At 36.1% G+C, this 16,582-nt stretch overlaps 1 protein-coding gene across 2 annotated transcripts in view; it reads left to right on the top strand.

Moving 5' to 3' along the window:
* The first annotated feature begins 594 nt into the window (after window positions 1-594).
* Window positions 595-16,582, top strand: part of RTKN2 (rhotekin 2) — a 76,189-nt gene continuing 60,201 nt past the window's right edge. The window contains exons 1-3 of one of the 2 annotated variants that reach the window (XM_032491474.1): window positions 595-1,094; window positions 7,189-7,240; window positions 15,087-15,283. In XM_032491474.1, coding sequence (XP_032347365.1) covers window positions 15,201-15,283 — 83 coding nt within the window. In that variant the 5' untranslated portion in view covers window positions 595-1,094; window positions 7,189-7,240; window positions 15,087-15,200. Of the gene's footprint in view, window positions 1,095-6,891; window positions 6,912-7,188; window positions 7,241-15,086; window positions 15,284-16,582 lie in introns of those variants that run through there. The other variant, XM_032491473.1, reaches the window with a different exon arrangement.

The following is a 16,582-nucleotide window of genomic DNA, read 5'->3' as shown; positions in this document are numbered from 1 at the left end:
AAAAAAAAAAAGTCCTGTGAAGCCGATAAAGGCAGAGTGATTAGTCCTGTGTCACAGGTAGGGAAATTTAGGCTTACGGAGATCAAGTGATCTGGCACATAGATATTAGGTGGCAGGGCTTAGACTACAGATTAAATCCTGTCTCTTAGTTTGGTACTTGTATCAGTCAGGGCTAGGTAGTGCTACAGCAACAAACAATCCCCAGATCCAGAGGTTCAAAGCAACGATGTATTTCTTGCTCTTAATATGCATCCATCAGAAGATGTCTGGAGGCTCTCTAGTTCTCTCACTCTGAAACCTAGGATACTGTACCATCTGCTCTCTGGAAAGTTGCCTGTCACTGGGACAGAGGGAAAGAAAATTATAGCACATCACACACTTAAAGCTGCTGCACAGACACTTCTGCTCATGGCTCATCAGCCAAAGCATGCCTCATTGACATGGATAACTGTGAACAGGCAAGCCTATGAGCAAAGGAACCAAGCCAGAAATATTTTGTGAATGTTACTGATTACAACAGTCAGTCCTATTAGGCACTAAATATTCAATTCATTTTCCATTCTACAGGCAATATGTATTCATCACTCCCTGAAGGAGAAAACCCAGAAGTGCCTTTCAATGAAGACATCAAGTTCAAAGAGCAGGATCTATGAGTGGTACATTGTAGTCATGCCTGGGTGTGGCTCTTCTTGAACCAAAAAACCTATGAACTAAAAGGCATCTGCTCTCCAAACATCCAGTATACACCGGTAAAACACGTTCAGGGTAACCTCAGTAACTATTCCCATTTAGAAAGGAGACAAATGGAAAACAGCAGCTGCTGCCCTGTCGCAGGTGTGAAATCCCAGCAGGCAGACACTGTAAGGATCCTGTATCCCAAGAGGGGAGAAATGTTCCTTTATTAGATCTGGAAGGTACTTTCCAGTCCATTTACTCTCCATGGCTCTCTGTTCAACCCTTTAAAAAATTTTATCTTTTCATTTTCCTCTTTGGACACATTTGAAGTGAGCTTCAGGGACTATGACCTTGTTGGGACACTGAGCAGATTTTTCAGATGGCTGCATTTACAGAAGAAATAACACAAAGATAATTTGGTGAGTTTCCCTTAAAACGAAATATGTGTGATTTAAGACTGCTCTTTATTTTGTAATTATTTACTTCTTATCTTTTTGGTGTTAAAATATACTTTCTAGTGGACTTCTATATCAGCAGCATGATGGACTTCATGAATAATGGTTCCTCTCACTACTGAATAAATTTACATGAATCATAGATTTTTCATATAATACAACTTTTGTAGCATTGCTGAGAACTCCAGAAAGAAAAATCTCTAAGGGACTAAAATTAGAATAACAATAAAAATGACCAGCCAAACAAAAAACCTTGAGTTGAAACCAGAGTTGTAAACTGTACGTGCACACATGCATATACACACACACACATATATGCACACACACACAAAGAGGTTTGCTCTGTCAGTGGCCTGAAGGACCTGTACGTGGGATTCTTGTATCAAACCTAAGAATCTGAGTTAACTAATCTCAGATACCTAGAGCCTTAAGGCTCCCAGCAGAAGCATAGGCAAATCCTCCCTGGAAGAAAGTTGAGATCAGCTGAATTTAAACATGATAAATAAGAAAGTAGAGTAAGATTTAACCTATTAACTGTAGTCCCTGAATGACAGAATAGAGAGAACAGGGGAGAGGCAATTTTTGAAGCATTAATTCTTAAGAATGAAGAACATAAATCCAAAGTTAGAAGGTAAACAAAGTATACTTGGTGAGATAAAGACATAGTTAAACATTAGAAAAATTTCCTTTAAAATCAGGAAGAAGACAAAAACTCCCACTATCACCACTTCCATTTAACACTGTATTGGCTGCATGTCCTAGCCACTGCAGTAAGTCAGGTAAAAAGAATATGAGAATCAGAAAAGAAAGAAAATTGTTATTATTCACACTTAGTCATCTACACAGAATACCCCCCAAACCTACAGACAATTTATTGGAAATAATAAGAGAATTTAGCAAGATATCTGGATATAAAACCAATAGATGAAAATCAGTTCTATACTAATTCGCAAATAGAAGACACTTTTAAAGCATTATTTACAGTAGCAAGTAGAGATACAAGGAATCCAAAAATACATGAAACAAAGATATGCAAGACCTATGTGGAAAAAACTATAAAAGTTTATTGAAAGACATTAAAGAAGATCTAAATTTGCAACATATGTGATGTTCATGGATAGGAATGCCCAATATCCTAAATATATAATTTCCTCCTAAATTCAGCGCAGTTCTAATAAAAAATCCTAACAGGCTTCTTTTTTTTTTCCCTTTGGAACCTGAGAAGCTAGTTCACAATGTTATGTGAGAAAGCAAAGACCCAATAATAGCCAAGATAGTCTTGAGAAGGAGAAAACGATGGTGAATATCCATAAAGGGAACCTCTAAAAAACCAAAGCGGGAAGAGAAGAATTTGTGCTTTAAACTTAATTGATGGCATTAATGAACCTAAAGAAAAAAGTTACCTAGAGAAGGAGCTGGATCTGTCCTGGAAGCTAGAGGTGCATCAGAGACTGTGAGGGAGTTGGGAGTGGAGGGAGCAGGATCAGAGAAAAATTTAAGCAAGTGAGTCTGCAGGTGTGCCTTTCTGTTAAACAGATGTGTCTGAGTATTGTAACGTCTGCTATTAAATATCCAAATCAGCAGTTTTCAAAAAATTTTGTGCAAAACTCCTAAAAGAATTTTTTAAAAACTTTAATCCTTAATTTTTGAAGTGGTGTCTGTTATGTTTTAGCATATATTTAAATAGTTACAAATAGTAATTGCTGATGTATTGAAAGCAATTACAGTTTAAAATTTAAAACGTATTAAGTGTATCTAATGGAATCCAAAATGTTAAAGATTTGATATCCAGCTAGCATTTAAGTATATTAACAACTTTGTCTCTAAGTTGGAAATTTTAGTGTTCCTTTTCCTACTTGCACTTGTATTTTTATTCCATTTCCTCCACAGAATTTTATGCTCATATAAAATATTTTTATGCTTGAGAGGTCTTTATTGCTCATCTTATCATGTTTTTCCACAACAAACATATGCATATAAATTGGAATTTTATAAATTTTTACATTTCATGTGACTATAAGATTTAATTGTCAAGAGTTTTCTTTTGGGTTGCATTGGTAAAACGATTAGTAGTACACAATTGATAAAAACCAAATAAGTATATTACAAATTATAATGGATGAATATTAAACATCAAAAGTAAAATTTTCTGGGATATGAATCTCATATAAGATGGATGAACCTTTTATTCCTTCCAATTAGTTTATGTATCCATGGATGACTATTATAAATAATGCTAGACTGAGACAGCTTTCAACATCAAGTCCACATGTGGTTTTCATTTTTATAAATGTAAGCACTAAGCCTGTGATTCATTGCTTATAGCAACATCAACACCAATAAATTTAATTGTCCTTTTGGCTCCCAGATGGTTCTCATACCCTGGGGCATGCAGTAGGATTGGGTAAAAGTGATGCCTTTCTTATGTCAAATGGGAAAAGGTGACCTATGTGAGGCCTAGAGAACGGGCAAGTTGTTAGGTAGATCAGTTTTAGGGTGGGCGACTTAAGTTGAGGATCGTGATGATGATTCCTTTCAAACTGCCCAAGCCTATATAAACCTTGAAAAATCTTTGCCTGCTATAGTTGAGGACTATTGATTCAAGTCATATAACTAATTTCTCTCGCTGATTCGCTGGCTCAGTAAGGAGCCCTCTGATTTTAACGCCACTCAAATGTCCTTAGGCCTGTGTGTAATATGCAGGTCACATTAACAGTAATAACTCAAATTGCACTTAATTTCGTCCCTACCTGCTGACAAAACCTCTCATCCTTTGCAAATTCCACCCACCCTCTACTCCCATCCAAGCTCCTAAGCAGTGGCTCTTAAGTGTTCACAGATAAATCCACATGGCCAGTTCTTGTCTCTCACTGGGCATGGGCATTAGTGTATTATGGCTTACTCTAACTGTCACACAGCATAAAATGTACTGGAAATGAATTAAATGTAAGTCAAATTTTGTAAGCCAAAGAATATATAACTATTTTGCCAAGTAAGTATTTTTTTTAAAATACCATACCTTATCATAATTGTTTAACTTGTACAAGAATATTTTAAATATTTTAGAATTCTTTCTTATTATGAAATGTTTGAGACATACAAAAGAATATATGTGGTATATAGGTAAGTTACCAGATAAACATTAAAGTGCATACATGTGAACCCATCACCCAATGTAAGCACTAAAGCATTACCAGTAGCTTTATATCTGCATGCTTTGTCTCCATCCCATCCCCCTGCCTTTTTCCCAGAGACAGTCACTCTGGGTTTTTAGTCAATCTGAGTTTTGTTTTTATCATTCTATTTCTTTTTAAATATAAAAATTTACCATATGTATGTATTCCTAAACAATGTAAATTAAATTATTTAGGTTCTCTTATTCAGCATTATAAAAATTATGTATTTTATGTACTCTTCAATTTGCTTTCTTCATTATTTCTAAGATTTAGCCATGATGTTACTTGTATCTATAGTATATTCATTTTTACTGAAATATAATATTCCATTGGGTAAATTACCACTTTTTTTAATCCATCCTCCTGAAATGAACATTTAGATTGTTTTAATATTTTTGCTATTACAAGCAATGTTGCTGGTACACATTTGCAAGAATTCCTCTTAGGATATATATATACCTAAAAGCAGAATTGCTGGATATTCACATTTTCAACTTTACAAGATAGTTCTGAATTTTTTCCCAAAGTGATTGAACAAATTTATATCCTCTCTACCAGTGTATAGTATGCTTCTGATTTATATCTTCACCACCTAGTATTATCAAACTTCTTACTATTACCAATCTAGTGACTATAAAAAATTGTCTCCACAAGGTCTTAATCTGTAAATTTGCAAATTTGCAATTTACAGTTTAATACCAAAGTTGAGCTACTTTTCACATTTTATTTGCTTTTTGAATTTACTATCCTATAATACATGTCTACCAAACTTTTGATCATTTTCCAGTTGGCCTTTTTTTATTTGCAGGAATTTTTTATATATATAATCTCGGTATTAATTATTTTTCAGTGGTGGATGATCTATCTTGAATATAAGTTTCACTTAAGCTTTTCTCATTCAGTTCTGTGTTCCTTGGGTCCTGTACATTTGCTCACAAGTACTCATGTTTTCTTCCTGCAGTAGCAATGTCTCATGTTTGTGTGGAATAACCAGTTTACAAAGCAGTCTCACAAATCTTATCTCATTTGTCTCTCAACAACTTTTAAAAGACAAGCTGGGTATTATTATACTTGTTTTATAGATAAGAACACTGAGTGGCTTGCCCAAGGTCATAGGGCTAATAAGTCCTCTGCCTCTGTATTCCATATCCTCCTTAAGAGTATATGATGCTTCAGCTGTTTATAGATTATGGCTTATACATTTAAGCAAATGCTACACCTCTGTTTAGCATCCTTATTTCAGTTCCTTCTTTTTTATGTATATAATTCAAGCTACAACTCTAGTCTATGAATTTCATTCTGAATTCATTACCTACAAGATAACAGATGAGTAAACGAAGCACCAAGACAATTTTTAATAGAAAATTAAATTAAATGGTCTTGTTTTTTAAAGAATGTCTAGGAGGATATTAGAAACCACAACAGTTACTTGTTCTGGGGCAAATCACATTTTTTTAAATAATGGATCTTTTATGTAAGAGAGCTGATTTCAAATTCAGTACTTTTCATTCTTTTGGCCTTTTAGAGAGTTAAAGAGGAATAAAATGAATAAAAAGAAGAAAAATATCCTTTCATATTTATTAGTATTATCTAAATTGGCTGTCCTATTTATGTCAAATACTGATTTTCTATTAATTAATTATTATTATTTATTTGTTATGTTAGATATAACTAATACTTGTAATTAGTATTAAATGTTGAACTTATAATGGGAAGTGATATTGACAGGACAGTAATTCTATCACTCAACCTCCTACACCTGGGTATTTGGGTGAGTGTCTACCTGCTGTGGGAGCCCAAGGAGGGTGGGAATGTTAACTCTCAAATGAGACGTGCCCATGTATTCTCTCTCAAACATTTGAGGCAGCAAAAGGTAGTACTTCTTACCTTCTGGGAGTTGTTAAATTCACTCATTCATCCATCCTCAAGCTAAGCAAACTACTACACCTGAGAAACCTTTAACCTTTTGGTAGTTTCCATTTTACTTTCATCTACATCACATAGACAGAGCAGAGGAAACTGATGAAATTAGTAGTACTAAGAAAGGATCTGAGTATAATGAAGGAAATAGCATTCCAAATGTGAGGTATTTTAATCACTGTGTAATAGTTGTATCTTAAGCACTTCCTGGGCATATCCCTTGATGAATAATAAAGAGATAGAGCCACATCATTTCTTCTCAAAAGAGAAAGGCTTTAATAGCAACTGTCTGTTCTAAAGATATTTACTAAATGTGACCTCTCCCTGATCTCTTTTTTCCTAGTATAAATGCATCTCCACTTATATACCTAGTATTTACTCATCAAATATTTCTACATCAGTGTTCAATTTAAAATTGGTTAGCTTGCTCCTGTTTCCATGAAATGATAGTTTCTCTTAAGTATTTTGGTCTGAGTCTGAGTGCTGTGTGTGATATATGAGAAATAATATGTGTCTGATAATGAGCTCCCTGAATTTCTGAGTCAGGTACTATACTAGGCTCATGAGGCTCACTTTGAGTAGAGGATAATTTTACCACAAAGTGGTAAGCATAAGAGAGAGGTATGCACTGGGAGAAGGGTACCTAATGACTCTGGAATTCAGATCTGTGTTTGGAGAGAATGAGGTGAACCCTGTTGGTAATTTTGAGCTCCACATATTTTATAGTTATGTGTAAGGATGTGGGTCATCCCTAATGACCCACACATTCCTAATGTAAGGGGAGGGTCATTCCTAGATGGGCAACTTCTAGTATTACCTAGTCCAGGGCCTCAAAGAGACAAATTACCCTTTTGAGAGAAAGGGCATTCTTTATGTTTACAGAAGCTCATCTTCAAACTAACTGGTTTAAAAAGAGCCTTGTAGTTAATGTGAGTATATAATTTAATATCCATTTTGTCTAGGACAAGATCCGTGCGAGGTTGGGACAACAGACCCAAACAGGAACCGTCTCAGGTAAATAAAAAACATGGCATTTTATTTATGGAATGAAAAATGCCCTCAGCCTTTAAGAGGTGAGGGTCAGTGGGTTGATTTGATAGATTTTTTCCCTCAGGAGAAGAAATGACAGAAGCCAAGGAGGCTTCTGTTGCCTTTTCAAGGGAGTACAGTGGATTTTTAAAGACCGTACAAGGGCCTGAAATCTCTGGTGTTTGGATTTATAAAGATTCCATACTTTGCCAATTAATTATAATAATTTTGATTTTTAAAGGTTCTATACTTTTCCCATTATAATCAATTTCCCATTATAATTAAAAGGGTCTTTATATTGGTCTTTAGGGACAGCAAGAAATAACACCTCATTCTGCTGCCAACTTGGATGTTGGAGGGGAAAGACTAATCAAAGAGGTCTTTTGCGAGAGAGGAGAGACTACTTGGAGTGGGGGCATCTGGAATTATAAAGAAACACTGGGGACAAAAGAAAAGGCCTTGTGAAATGCCTGACACGGCGTCTCACCAGCCTGATTAACAGCCTGATTAATAACGCCGTGATCTATGAGTGACCCCGGGTAACCAGCTGTGCTGTGTGAGAGAGTGATCGCTGAGAGCGTGTCATTTGGTTCTCTGGGAGTGAGACCCCAGGTTCCTAGTGATGATACCATGTGTCTCGGAGTTGTCGGTAGGAGTCCAGAAATTGCAGCCTTGCGTCAGCCGGCCCGAGCGCTTTGGAGGAACTTCGGTGGGAAGGCTCGCGGCTCAAAGGGTTGGCCTAGAAAACCACCAGCCTAAACCTTACACCGGGTTAGGTGAGCTCAGTGATCAACGCTTTCCCTACGGCCCCGCCCACTCTTGTCCCGGGCCCGCCCACGTCTCAATCAGCGCCTTAAAGCCGCTCCTGACTTCCCCGGCACCCAGAACTCGGATCTGTTGGAAAACCTGAGGCGCCGGCCGCGCACGGGCCCACTGCGCAGGCGCGCGCCGGCTCGCAGACCCTCGCCCCTCCCCCCGCGGCCAGCCCTTGGTATGGCCGAGCGGCGGTTGGCGTCCTCCACAGCACCAGTCACGGGCGGGCTTTTCAAATCCTGTCCTTGGCGGAGTGGCGGCAGCCTCGACTGTGGCGCTCGGGATGGAGCCGCAGACTCTGAGGGGGCCCGAGCGCCGCACAGCGGGGCTTCCGGCCCAGCAGGTGAGTGAGGAGAGGGCCTGGCTTTAGGGCCTCTTGCTGTGGTTTCGTCTGCACGGCGGGAAAGCCCCCACTCTGCGCCTCGTATTCAGCCATGGCCAGAGACAAAGGGAAGGACTAGGCCACTGCACTTCTGAGGCCCAAATGGAGCTTGGAAATCCCCCTATTCCCACCTCCGGGCCTCCGCCTCCAGGTTCTTAGGGAGGAAACAGGCCTGGAATGGGGAAGCGATGCTGGAGTCTCGCCGCGCGTTTCTGGCTGCACCTGTCCGCCGCCCCTCCTCCCAGGGTTTGGACACTGTTTTTGCAAGTGCAGGTGACACCGGGGGAATGGGAGCCCTGGGATTTCTAGGAAGCTCAACCGTGGGCAATGGAAGACAGTTTGCTTATTACTAGATTTCGTGGAAAGCACAATTACTGTAGGCGCTGTGTCTGACACAGTATGAACTTGCTGGAGTGGGGTGGAAAAGCAAACTTCGACCTCTGAACTTGAGGAAAAAGTTGATTTGATTGTGGATTCTTTTTGAATTGAATAGGAGAGAAGTTTGGTGTTTGCTATTTAGCCATGTAAAATGTGTGTTAGACGCCTTTTTACTTAATGTAGTCTAATATTATTTCTTAGCAGTTATTAAAATGCTATCCCTTCCACTCTTAACCTTTAAAGAAAACTTAAAACACTCATGTCTTTAAGCTGAATCTCCATTTCCAGTTTAATCTCCACCTTCTTTTACCGATTTCTGAAGTAGATTAAACCATAAGAATTTGCCAGTTTTGTAGGTCAGTATTGGTAGTATATTAGTAATAATAGCAGCCTATTATCTTTGCTTAGCAACGTGTTTTCTTTTCTAGAAGTCTTAGAACCCTCACCAGATACAAAATAATTAGGAAGTCTTCAATAATACTGTGCTGAAAAGTAAAACAAGACATTAAGAATTTTGCAAAAAATCTAGTACCTTTATCAGTAATTTATGCTGTTTTATACCAGCATTTCAAAAATTTCAAACATCTTCGATGTGAAGTATTTCTTTTCTGTTATGTACTTTGGTTGTCCTAATTATTAAAATTTTTTTTGATTTCTAGTCAATTGCTGATGTAGTGAGGTACTTGCACTTATCATATAGATGTTGGTGAGACCACTTATTGTGCTGTGTGCAGCAGTAATATTTAGGAATGATACAAAAGACACAAAAAGATAAGGTCATAAAAGAAGTTTACATAGAATGAAAACAAATACTTAAATATACATAAGGACTGGATTATTTATATGATTTCTTAATGATTTCTTAGGCAGCAACAAATTCAAGTAATTGAGTTGTGGAATTCCTTCTGTTTGGATTTTGGAGAAATATTGCAAAATAGAAATAGGTTTTAACCCATCAGGAATACTGAGGGTCAGTAAGAGAATTTTGTACCTAAAACTGAATTTTTATTTGGTGTATTTCCTTTGATATTAATGAACCTGCCATCTAATAGGGATAAAACCAGTTTTTTTCAGATGGTTATTCACTGGTGAAACACCTTTACTCAAACTTGGTATCACCTGTGACTACTCACAGCGTAAAATATTGGCTTTGGAGTCAGATTAAGCCCAAAACCAGCTATGCTTGTTGTACAACCTTGAATACATTACCTGTCTTTTCTAAGTATCAGTTTACACAGTTGTAGACTTGCCTATTCTAGAAAGTTGTTGGAATTTGAGAACCTCTTTACTTAACCACAGTACCTAGTGCTGAAAACATGCTTGAGCGGTGACTATTTTTGTTATCTTCTGTCCCATTAATCTGAGCAGTTGTGGCAGCCACCTACCTTTTCTTACAAATGTTTAAGCTTTTGAAATCTTGATAAAAATAAAGTTCAAGAAATAATACTATATCATTGTGGGAAAGTAAACATAGAAACATGAATTTAAGAATTCTTTCTCCAACTCTATTCCCCAGAATGACTGCTGTTAACAATTTCTAGACTTTTTTCTATACATAAACAATTCTTAAAATATACGTAATTTCTTTTAGAAAGAGTATATACTGTATATACTTTTCTGCAGTCTTTTTCATCTTAGCTACTAACATGGTTTACTATATCCATTAGGTGGATAATGGTTTCTATCTGGATTACTACAGTTTTCTTACCATCAGCCAAACCTCTGTTTTTCTTTTTCTTTTTTTTAAGTCAGTGCTTAATTCCAACATTAAGGCCATTTTTTATACTTCAGTTTTGCCCTTCTAGCTCTTAAAATCTAGTATATTTCTGTTTTCTACATTATATGGGTTTTCACATTTAAGGCATCTATCTCATTCTTAGCCTTGCCCTATCAATTTATTTTTACCAGCCTGATTTTAAATACCTGTAAGATAAGATGGCTTCTGTTTGATCTGATTACAAGCAAGCCCTTATTTAGAAAATTGAAGAAGAAATAAAAAGAGGGTGGCTCTCTCTCCATTCTCTGTTCTTCCTGGAGACTTGAGTTCATATACTTCTAGGAGGGATAGATACAGGGAAACATGCTTTTGTCATGGGTCCTAATCATCTTGACTCTGCTGTTGTGGTTGAGGCACTGATGGTTTTAACTCCGTACTCTTTCTCTTTAAGGTCAGTGAACATTACCATTGAGTGCACCGTTGAGTCCTCATTACATGATCATTGTTCTCACTGTGGTTAGCACTAGACATCACTCCTAGCCTAGGAGCACTCTGCATCCTTTTGTAGCTAAAAAAAGTCCTTTGACTCCATAGGGATTTTTTTTGGTGGGGGAGGGCTATAGGAGTATCGCTTGACCAGAGATGTTTTCTCTGCATGTAAAAGTATAGATGTGTACTAAAAGAAGTATAGATGTGTACTGAAACTGGCTAACACAATGGTTCTTTTTTTTTTTCCACCCTGAATACATTAAGAAACATACATACACTTAACAACTTATTCCACTTGTGTCAGCCCTCCCAGTCCACATCTACTCATCACAGAGCAGGGAAGGTAAGATAACAGTTTACTATGTACGTTAATTTGGCTGGGTAGGGAGCAGCAAACCATTTCTGTAGGAGGACAGATAGTAAATTATTTTCAGCTTTGTGGGCCACACAGTCTCTTGAAATTATTCAACTCTGCCACTGTAACTTGAAAGTAGCCATAGACAACATACAAATGGGTGTGACAGTGCCCCAATACAACTTTATTTACAAAAACAGGCGCTGACTGGGCTATGGTTTGCTGCCCACTGCTCTAAAGAATGGAATTCTAGTATCTGTTAGTGATATCTCATTTCCTTAGTGAATGTTTAACCTTAAAAATAAGATTTTTTTAAAACCCTGACTTTATATTTCCTTTTCACACTATATCCCAAGACTCTATAATTTTATGAAGTTTTTATTAATCAGTGATGAAGAGAGACAATCTTCATTAATAAGATGGAAACCTTAGAAGTCCAAATTTACTTCTTAATGTGGCTGTGGCCACCTACTGGTTCCTTAAGGTTGTTGCAACTTTCCAGATTGCTTGGGAATTTCAAGTATTCCAGCCCTGGTTCTCTACCCGGGCTGTGCACTGAATCAGTGGAGGAACTTTAAAAAAAAATGCTCAGGTTCCACCTCCAGAGATCCTAATCATTTTGGGATAGATCATACACGTAGGTACTTTTGTAAGGTCCTTCCTCTCTGCCCTGGGGTGATTCTAATGTGCAGCTAGCTTTAAGAATGTCTGTGCTAGTTCAACTGGCTGCCTCACTGTAGTATTTAAAAAGCAAACTTGAATTTAATGGCACCAGATGGTATTTGTTTGTATTTAGGTCATGGGGTAAAGCTATTCATCCCAGCTTCAAGTTGCTCCCTAAGTGTACTCTCCAATATTAACCAGCCTGCCAGAGTATAGACATATGGGTCACATAGATAATTCTTATAATTAATTACTAATTATATTAAAGAAGAATTTACTTGGGACAGACAAGTCATAAAAAGATGAGATGGAGTTGTTGAAATTCAGTCATGTGTAAAGAAGAAAAACCAGCAAATGGCTACATTTATATAGTACACCAGTTTTGAGTTGTACTACAAAGGTTTTTATGTAGTGATTACATGATGTAATTACAGAAGGTAATTAAACAGATCTGTTTTCTGCATGTGAATAGTACATTTGATTGATTTGAATAGTCAAGTTAAATCATCTGCAGTTTTTCTTTTCAGGTAATCTTCATAGGCGATTGCTCTCCCAACTTTCAGCTTTTCTTTTTGAAAAGATTGTCTTTTTAATATCTGGAACTTTTGTTATCAGAGTCCATTCACATTTTTGATTCAGATTTTATTCCAATTAAAAGGTAAATTATAGCATTCATTCCTTTACTACAGAAGCCAGGATGATCTCTTTAATTATAGAAATAGACATGCTAAAATGAAAGATTATTATATGTTTGTAGTATAGTAAAGAGGAAGCATTATTATGTTTTGTAGTATAATAAAGAGTATCCAATGATTTATAATTTTTAAGAAGCCACTGAATTAAATCAGAACAGTATGCTTTAGTTTATAGAATTTTTATGTTACATATGAAACTTGTTTATAGAACCAGGCCATTGTAAGATCATTGTATAGAATAAAAAATTTTCAGAACTAAAATAATCTAGTAGTTTCAAAACTAAAATAAATATATCCAAATCTGTGCTCTAAATCTCTGTTCTGAGTAGCTAAAACTTCTGACATTTTCTAAGCACAGTGCTTTTATTCTGTTGTTTCTGAAATTTTATTTACACTGCTTACCCTAACAAACAGCCTTTACCTCCCTGCAGTTAAACCTTAGGTCCTTTATTCAGCAGCTGGTTTTTAGAAAGTTTTCCCTAGGTTAAATCAGTATCATCAGTTAAATTTTGCCATCCCACAATACAACCTATGTAATACATACATGTGCTACATTGTTCACATTAGTTATTATATTGTATTAGTTTCCTGAGGCTGTCATAACAAATTACCAAAATTGAGTGGCTTAAAACAAAAATTTATTCTCTCATAGTTTTGGAGTCCAGATGTCTGAAATTAAGGTATCTGCAGGGACATGTTCTTGCTGAAGTCCCTTGGGAAGAGTCTATCCTCACCTTCTCTAGCTTCTGGTGGTTGCTGGCAATACTTGGTGTTCCTTGGCTTGTAGACTCATTACTCCAATCTCTGCCTCCATCTTCATATGCTGTTCTCTCTGTGTGCCCTCGGTGTCTTCACATGGCCCTCTATTGAGGGCAGTAGTCCTTGGATTTAGGGCCCACACTAATCCAGTATGACCTCTTCTCAACTAATTACATCTACAAAATTATATCCAAATAAGATCACACTCTGAGGTTCTGGGAGGACAGGACTATTTGGGGGACATTATTCAACTTTGTACAGTTATGGGTAAGAATGTGTAATATTTTTCACCTTTGTTTCTGTTCTGTTTATCTAGTAAATTGTAAACACTTCCTAATAAAGCAAGAAATTAAAATTTTGCAAAAAAGTATTTAAGTGGAGGGAAGGTATAGTTTAGTGGTAAAGTGCACGCTTAGCATGCTCGAGGTCCTGGGTTCTATCCCCAGTACCTCTATTATAGATAAATAAGTAAAAAACTAATTATCTCTCCTCCAAAAAAAGTTTTTTAAAAGCTTTAAAAAATTTTATACTGTCATACTTAAAAACTTTGTTACTTTTCCAATATGGTATAAAATTGTAATACTATCTAGTACATTTGCCATCTTTTGGGGGTAAAAAGAAATGTTATAATTTTGGGGTTTTGCTACCCCCTTTTAATTTCTTTTTCTTTTTTTTAATTGAAGTATAGTCACTTTACAATATTGTGTCAATTTCTGGTGTACAGTGTAATGTTTCAGTCATATATATTCATACATATATTCCTTTTCATATTCTTTTTCATTATAGATTACTACAAGATATTGAATATAGTTCCCTGTGCTCTATAGAAGGAACTTGTTTATTTATTTTATATATAGTAGTTAGTACACGCAAATCTCAAACTCCCAGTTTATCCCTTCCCACCCTCTTCCCTCTGTAACCATAAGTTTGTTTTCTATGTCTGTGAGTCTGTTTCTGTTTTGTGAATAAATTCATCTGTGTGTTTTTTTTTTAAATTCCACATATAAGTGATACCATATGATATTTTTCTTTCTCTTTCTGGCCTACTTCACTAAGAATGACAACCTCCAGGTCCATCCATGTTGCTGCAAATGACAATATTATATTCTATTTTATGGCTGAATAGTATTCCGTCGTATAAATATACCACAGCGTCTTTATCTAGTCATCTGTCGATGGACATTTAGATTGTTTCCATGTCTTGGCTATTGTAAATAGTGCTGCTGTGAACATTGGGGCGGATGTATCTTTTCAAATTAGAGTTCCCTCCAGACATATGCCCAGAGATTGCTGGATCATATGGTAAGTCTATTTTTATTTTTTGAGGAATCTCCATATACTGTTTTCCATAATGGTTGCACCAAACTGCATTCCCACCAACAGTGTAGGAGGGGTTTTTTTTTCTCCATACCTTCTCCAGCAGTTATCGTTCGTGGAATTTTGAATGATGGCCATTCTGACTGGTGTGAGGTGATGACTTATGGTAGTTTTAATTTACATATCTCTGATAATTAGTGACATTGAGTATTTTTTCATGTTTTTGTTACCTTTTAAAAATGCTTTCTCTTTTTTTTTTTAAGGACTGCAGTATTCAAGAAAAAATAAATTTAGAAACTCGAATACGAGATGGGGTATGGAAACTCCTCTCTCTGAGCACTCAGAAAGACCAGATTTTGCATGCAGTTAAGAATCTCATGCTGTGCAATGCTCGGATAATGGCTTACACGTTGGAGCTACAGAAATTAGAAGAGCAGATTGCAAATCAAACTGGAAGATGGTTAGTGGCATAGTTTACCTGTGGTTCTTAATATACTTAAATATTTGCATTAAAAACACCATATAATTTAACCTTAAGATCAAATCACCAAAGCTTTTAAAAAATAAATACACTGAAGTACTTTCTGATATCGTAAACATTTTGACAGTAGGGCTTAGAGTAAACTTATTATTAAAGGAGCAGTTTTCACTGGGCAGTTTTGTTGTGTTCAGTACTTCCAAATTGTAAAATGAAGTGGTTAAGAAACAAGGAGTGAGGGAATATTTTTAAGAAGGACCAAGACTGATATTTGTGTGTACAGAAAAGTAAATTAAAAAAAAAACTAATTGCTTAAAAATAACTAGTAAAGAGATACTGCCTGAGAGTAATGGAAACTTAACTATCAAAACTGAAATGAGTGGGCAAGAATGGTAAAGATATAAATGTAATTAAAGATATGAATGGGGTTAAAACTATGGATGGAATTAAAGATATGAATGGAAGGGAACTTAAAAATCTGCTAGCATATTTCTTTCATATGGTAAATATAAATTCTAGAGAGGCAAGTAACTGACTCAAGGACGTGTTCTAGCTAGTGACAGAAGCTAATGAAGGGTACTTAGGATTTGCTAAGTAACTTCCAGTCCTTGTCTCTCTGTCATTCTGTGCCGCCCTTTTGGATCACACCTAGAATTTATGTATGAAATTTTACATCCTATCCTATTTACAATGCCAAGCCTTATTTGGACCTAAGAATTGACTCAGTTTAGTGACTAGATATTGGTTTCTTTTTTAGTATAAATTGTTTTACATTTTCCATTGTTCATCAGTCTTAAAGCTCTAGAACTAGTTAAAAGTTTCTTTTTAGACATTAGTGGCCATTAGGTTGTTCACAGTTCATCTCCATGAAGTTCTTGAAAAGTAAGGTAAAAACACAGGTCAGAGAAAGAGATTTCTGTGAAAATAAAATATTAATGAAATCATGATATAATAAAGACTTGTGTACAAGTGGCTAATATTTAATTAGCTTTATTATCTTGGGATGGCTATTTAATCTCTTTGTGCCTTAGTTCCTTCATTACAGTTGACATGATAATACTTTCATTTTGAAAATTAAGATTATATATATTAAAAACCTAATGTAATACCTTTTAAATAATTAGTACTCAAATATGTCAAGCAATTTTTATTATTATTTATCCCTGGCACTATAAAATGGAATTATTCCAGTATCATAATCTAGGAAGATATTTTTCAGATACACATACATTGGATTAAGTCATTGCTTCTCAAACTGGGTCAGATGTTATTATTGAGAGT

Source organism: Camelus ferus, chromosome 11 (assembly GCF_009834535.1).
Source record: "Camelus ferus isolate YT-003-E chromosome 11, BCGSAC_Cfer_1.0, whole genome shotgun sequence".
NCBI lineage: Eukaryota > Metazoa > Chordata > Mammalia > Artiodactyla > Camelidae > Camelus > Camelus ferus.
The sequence above is the reverse complement of the archived record's forward strand: the minus strand, read 5'-3'. Positions and strand labels throughout refer to the sequence as shown.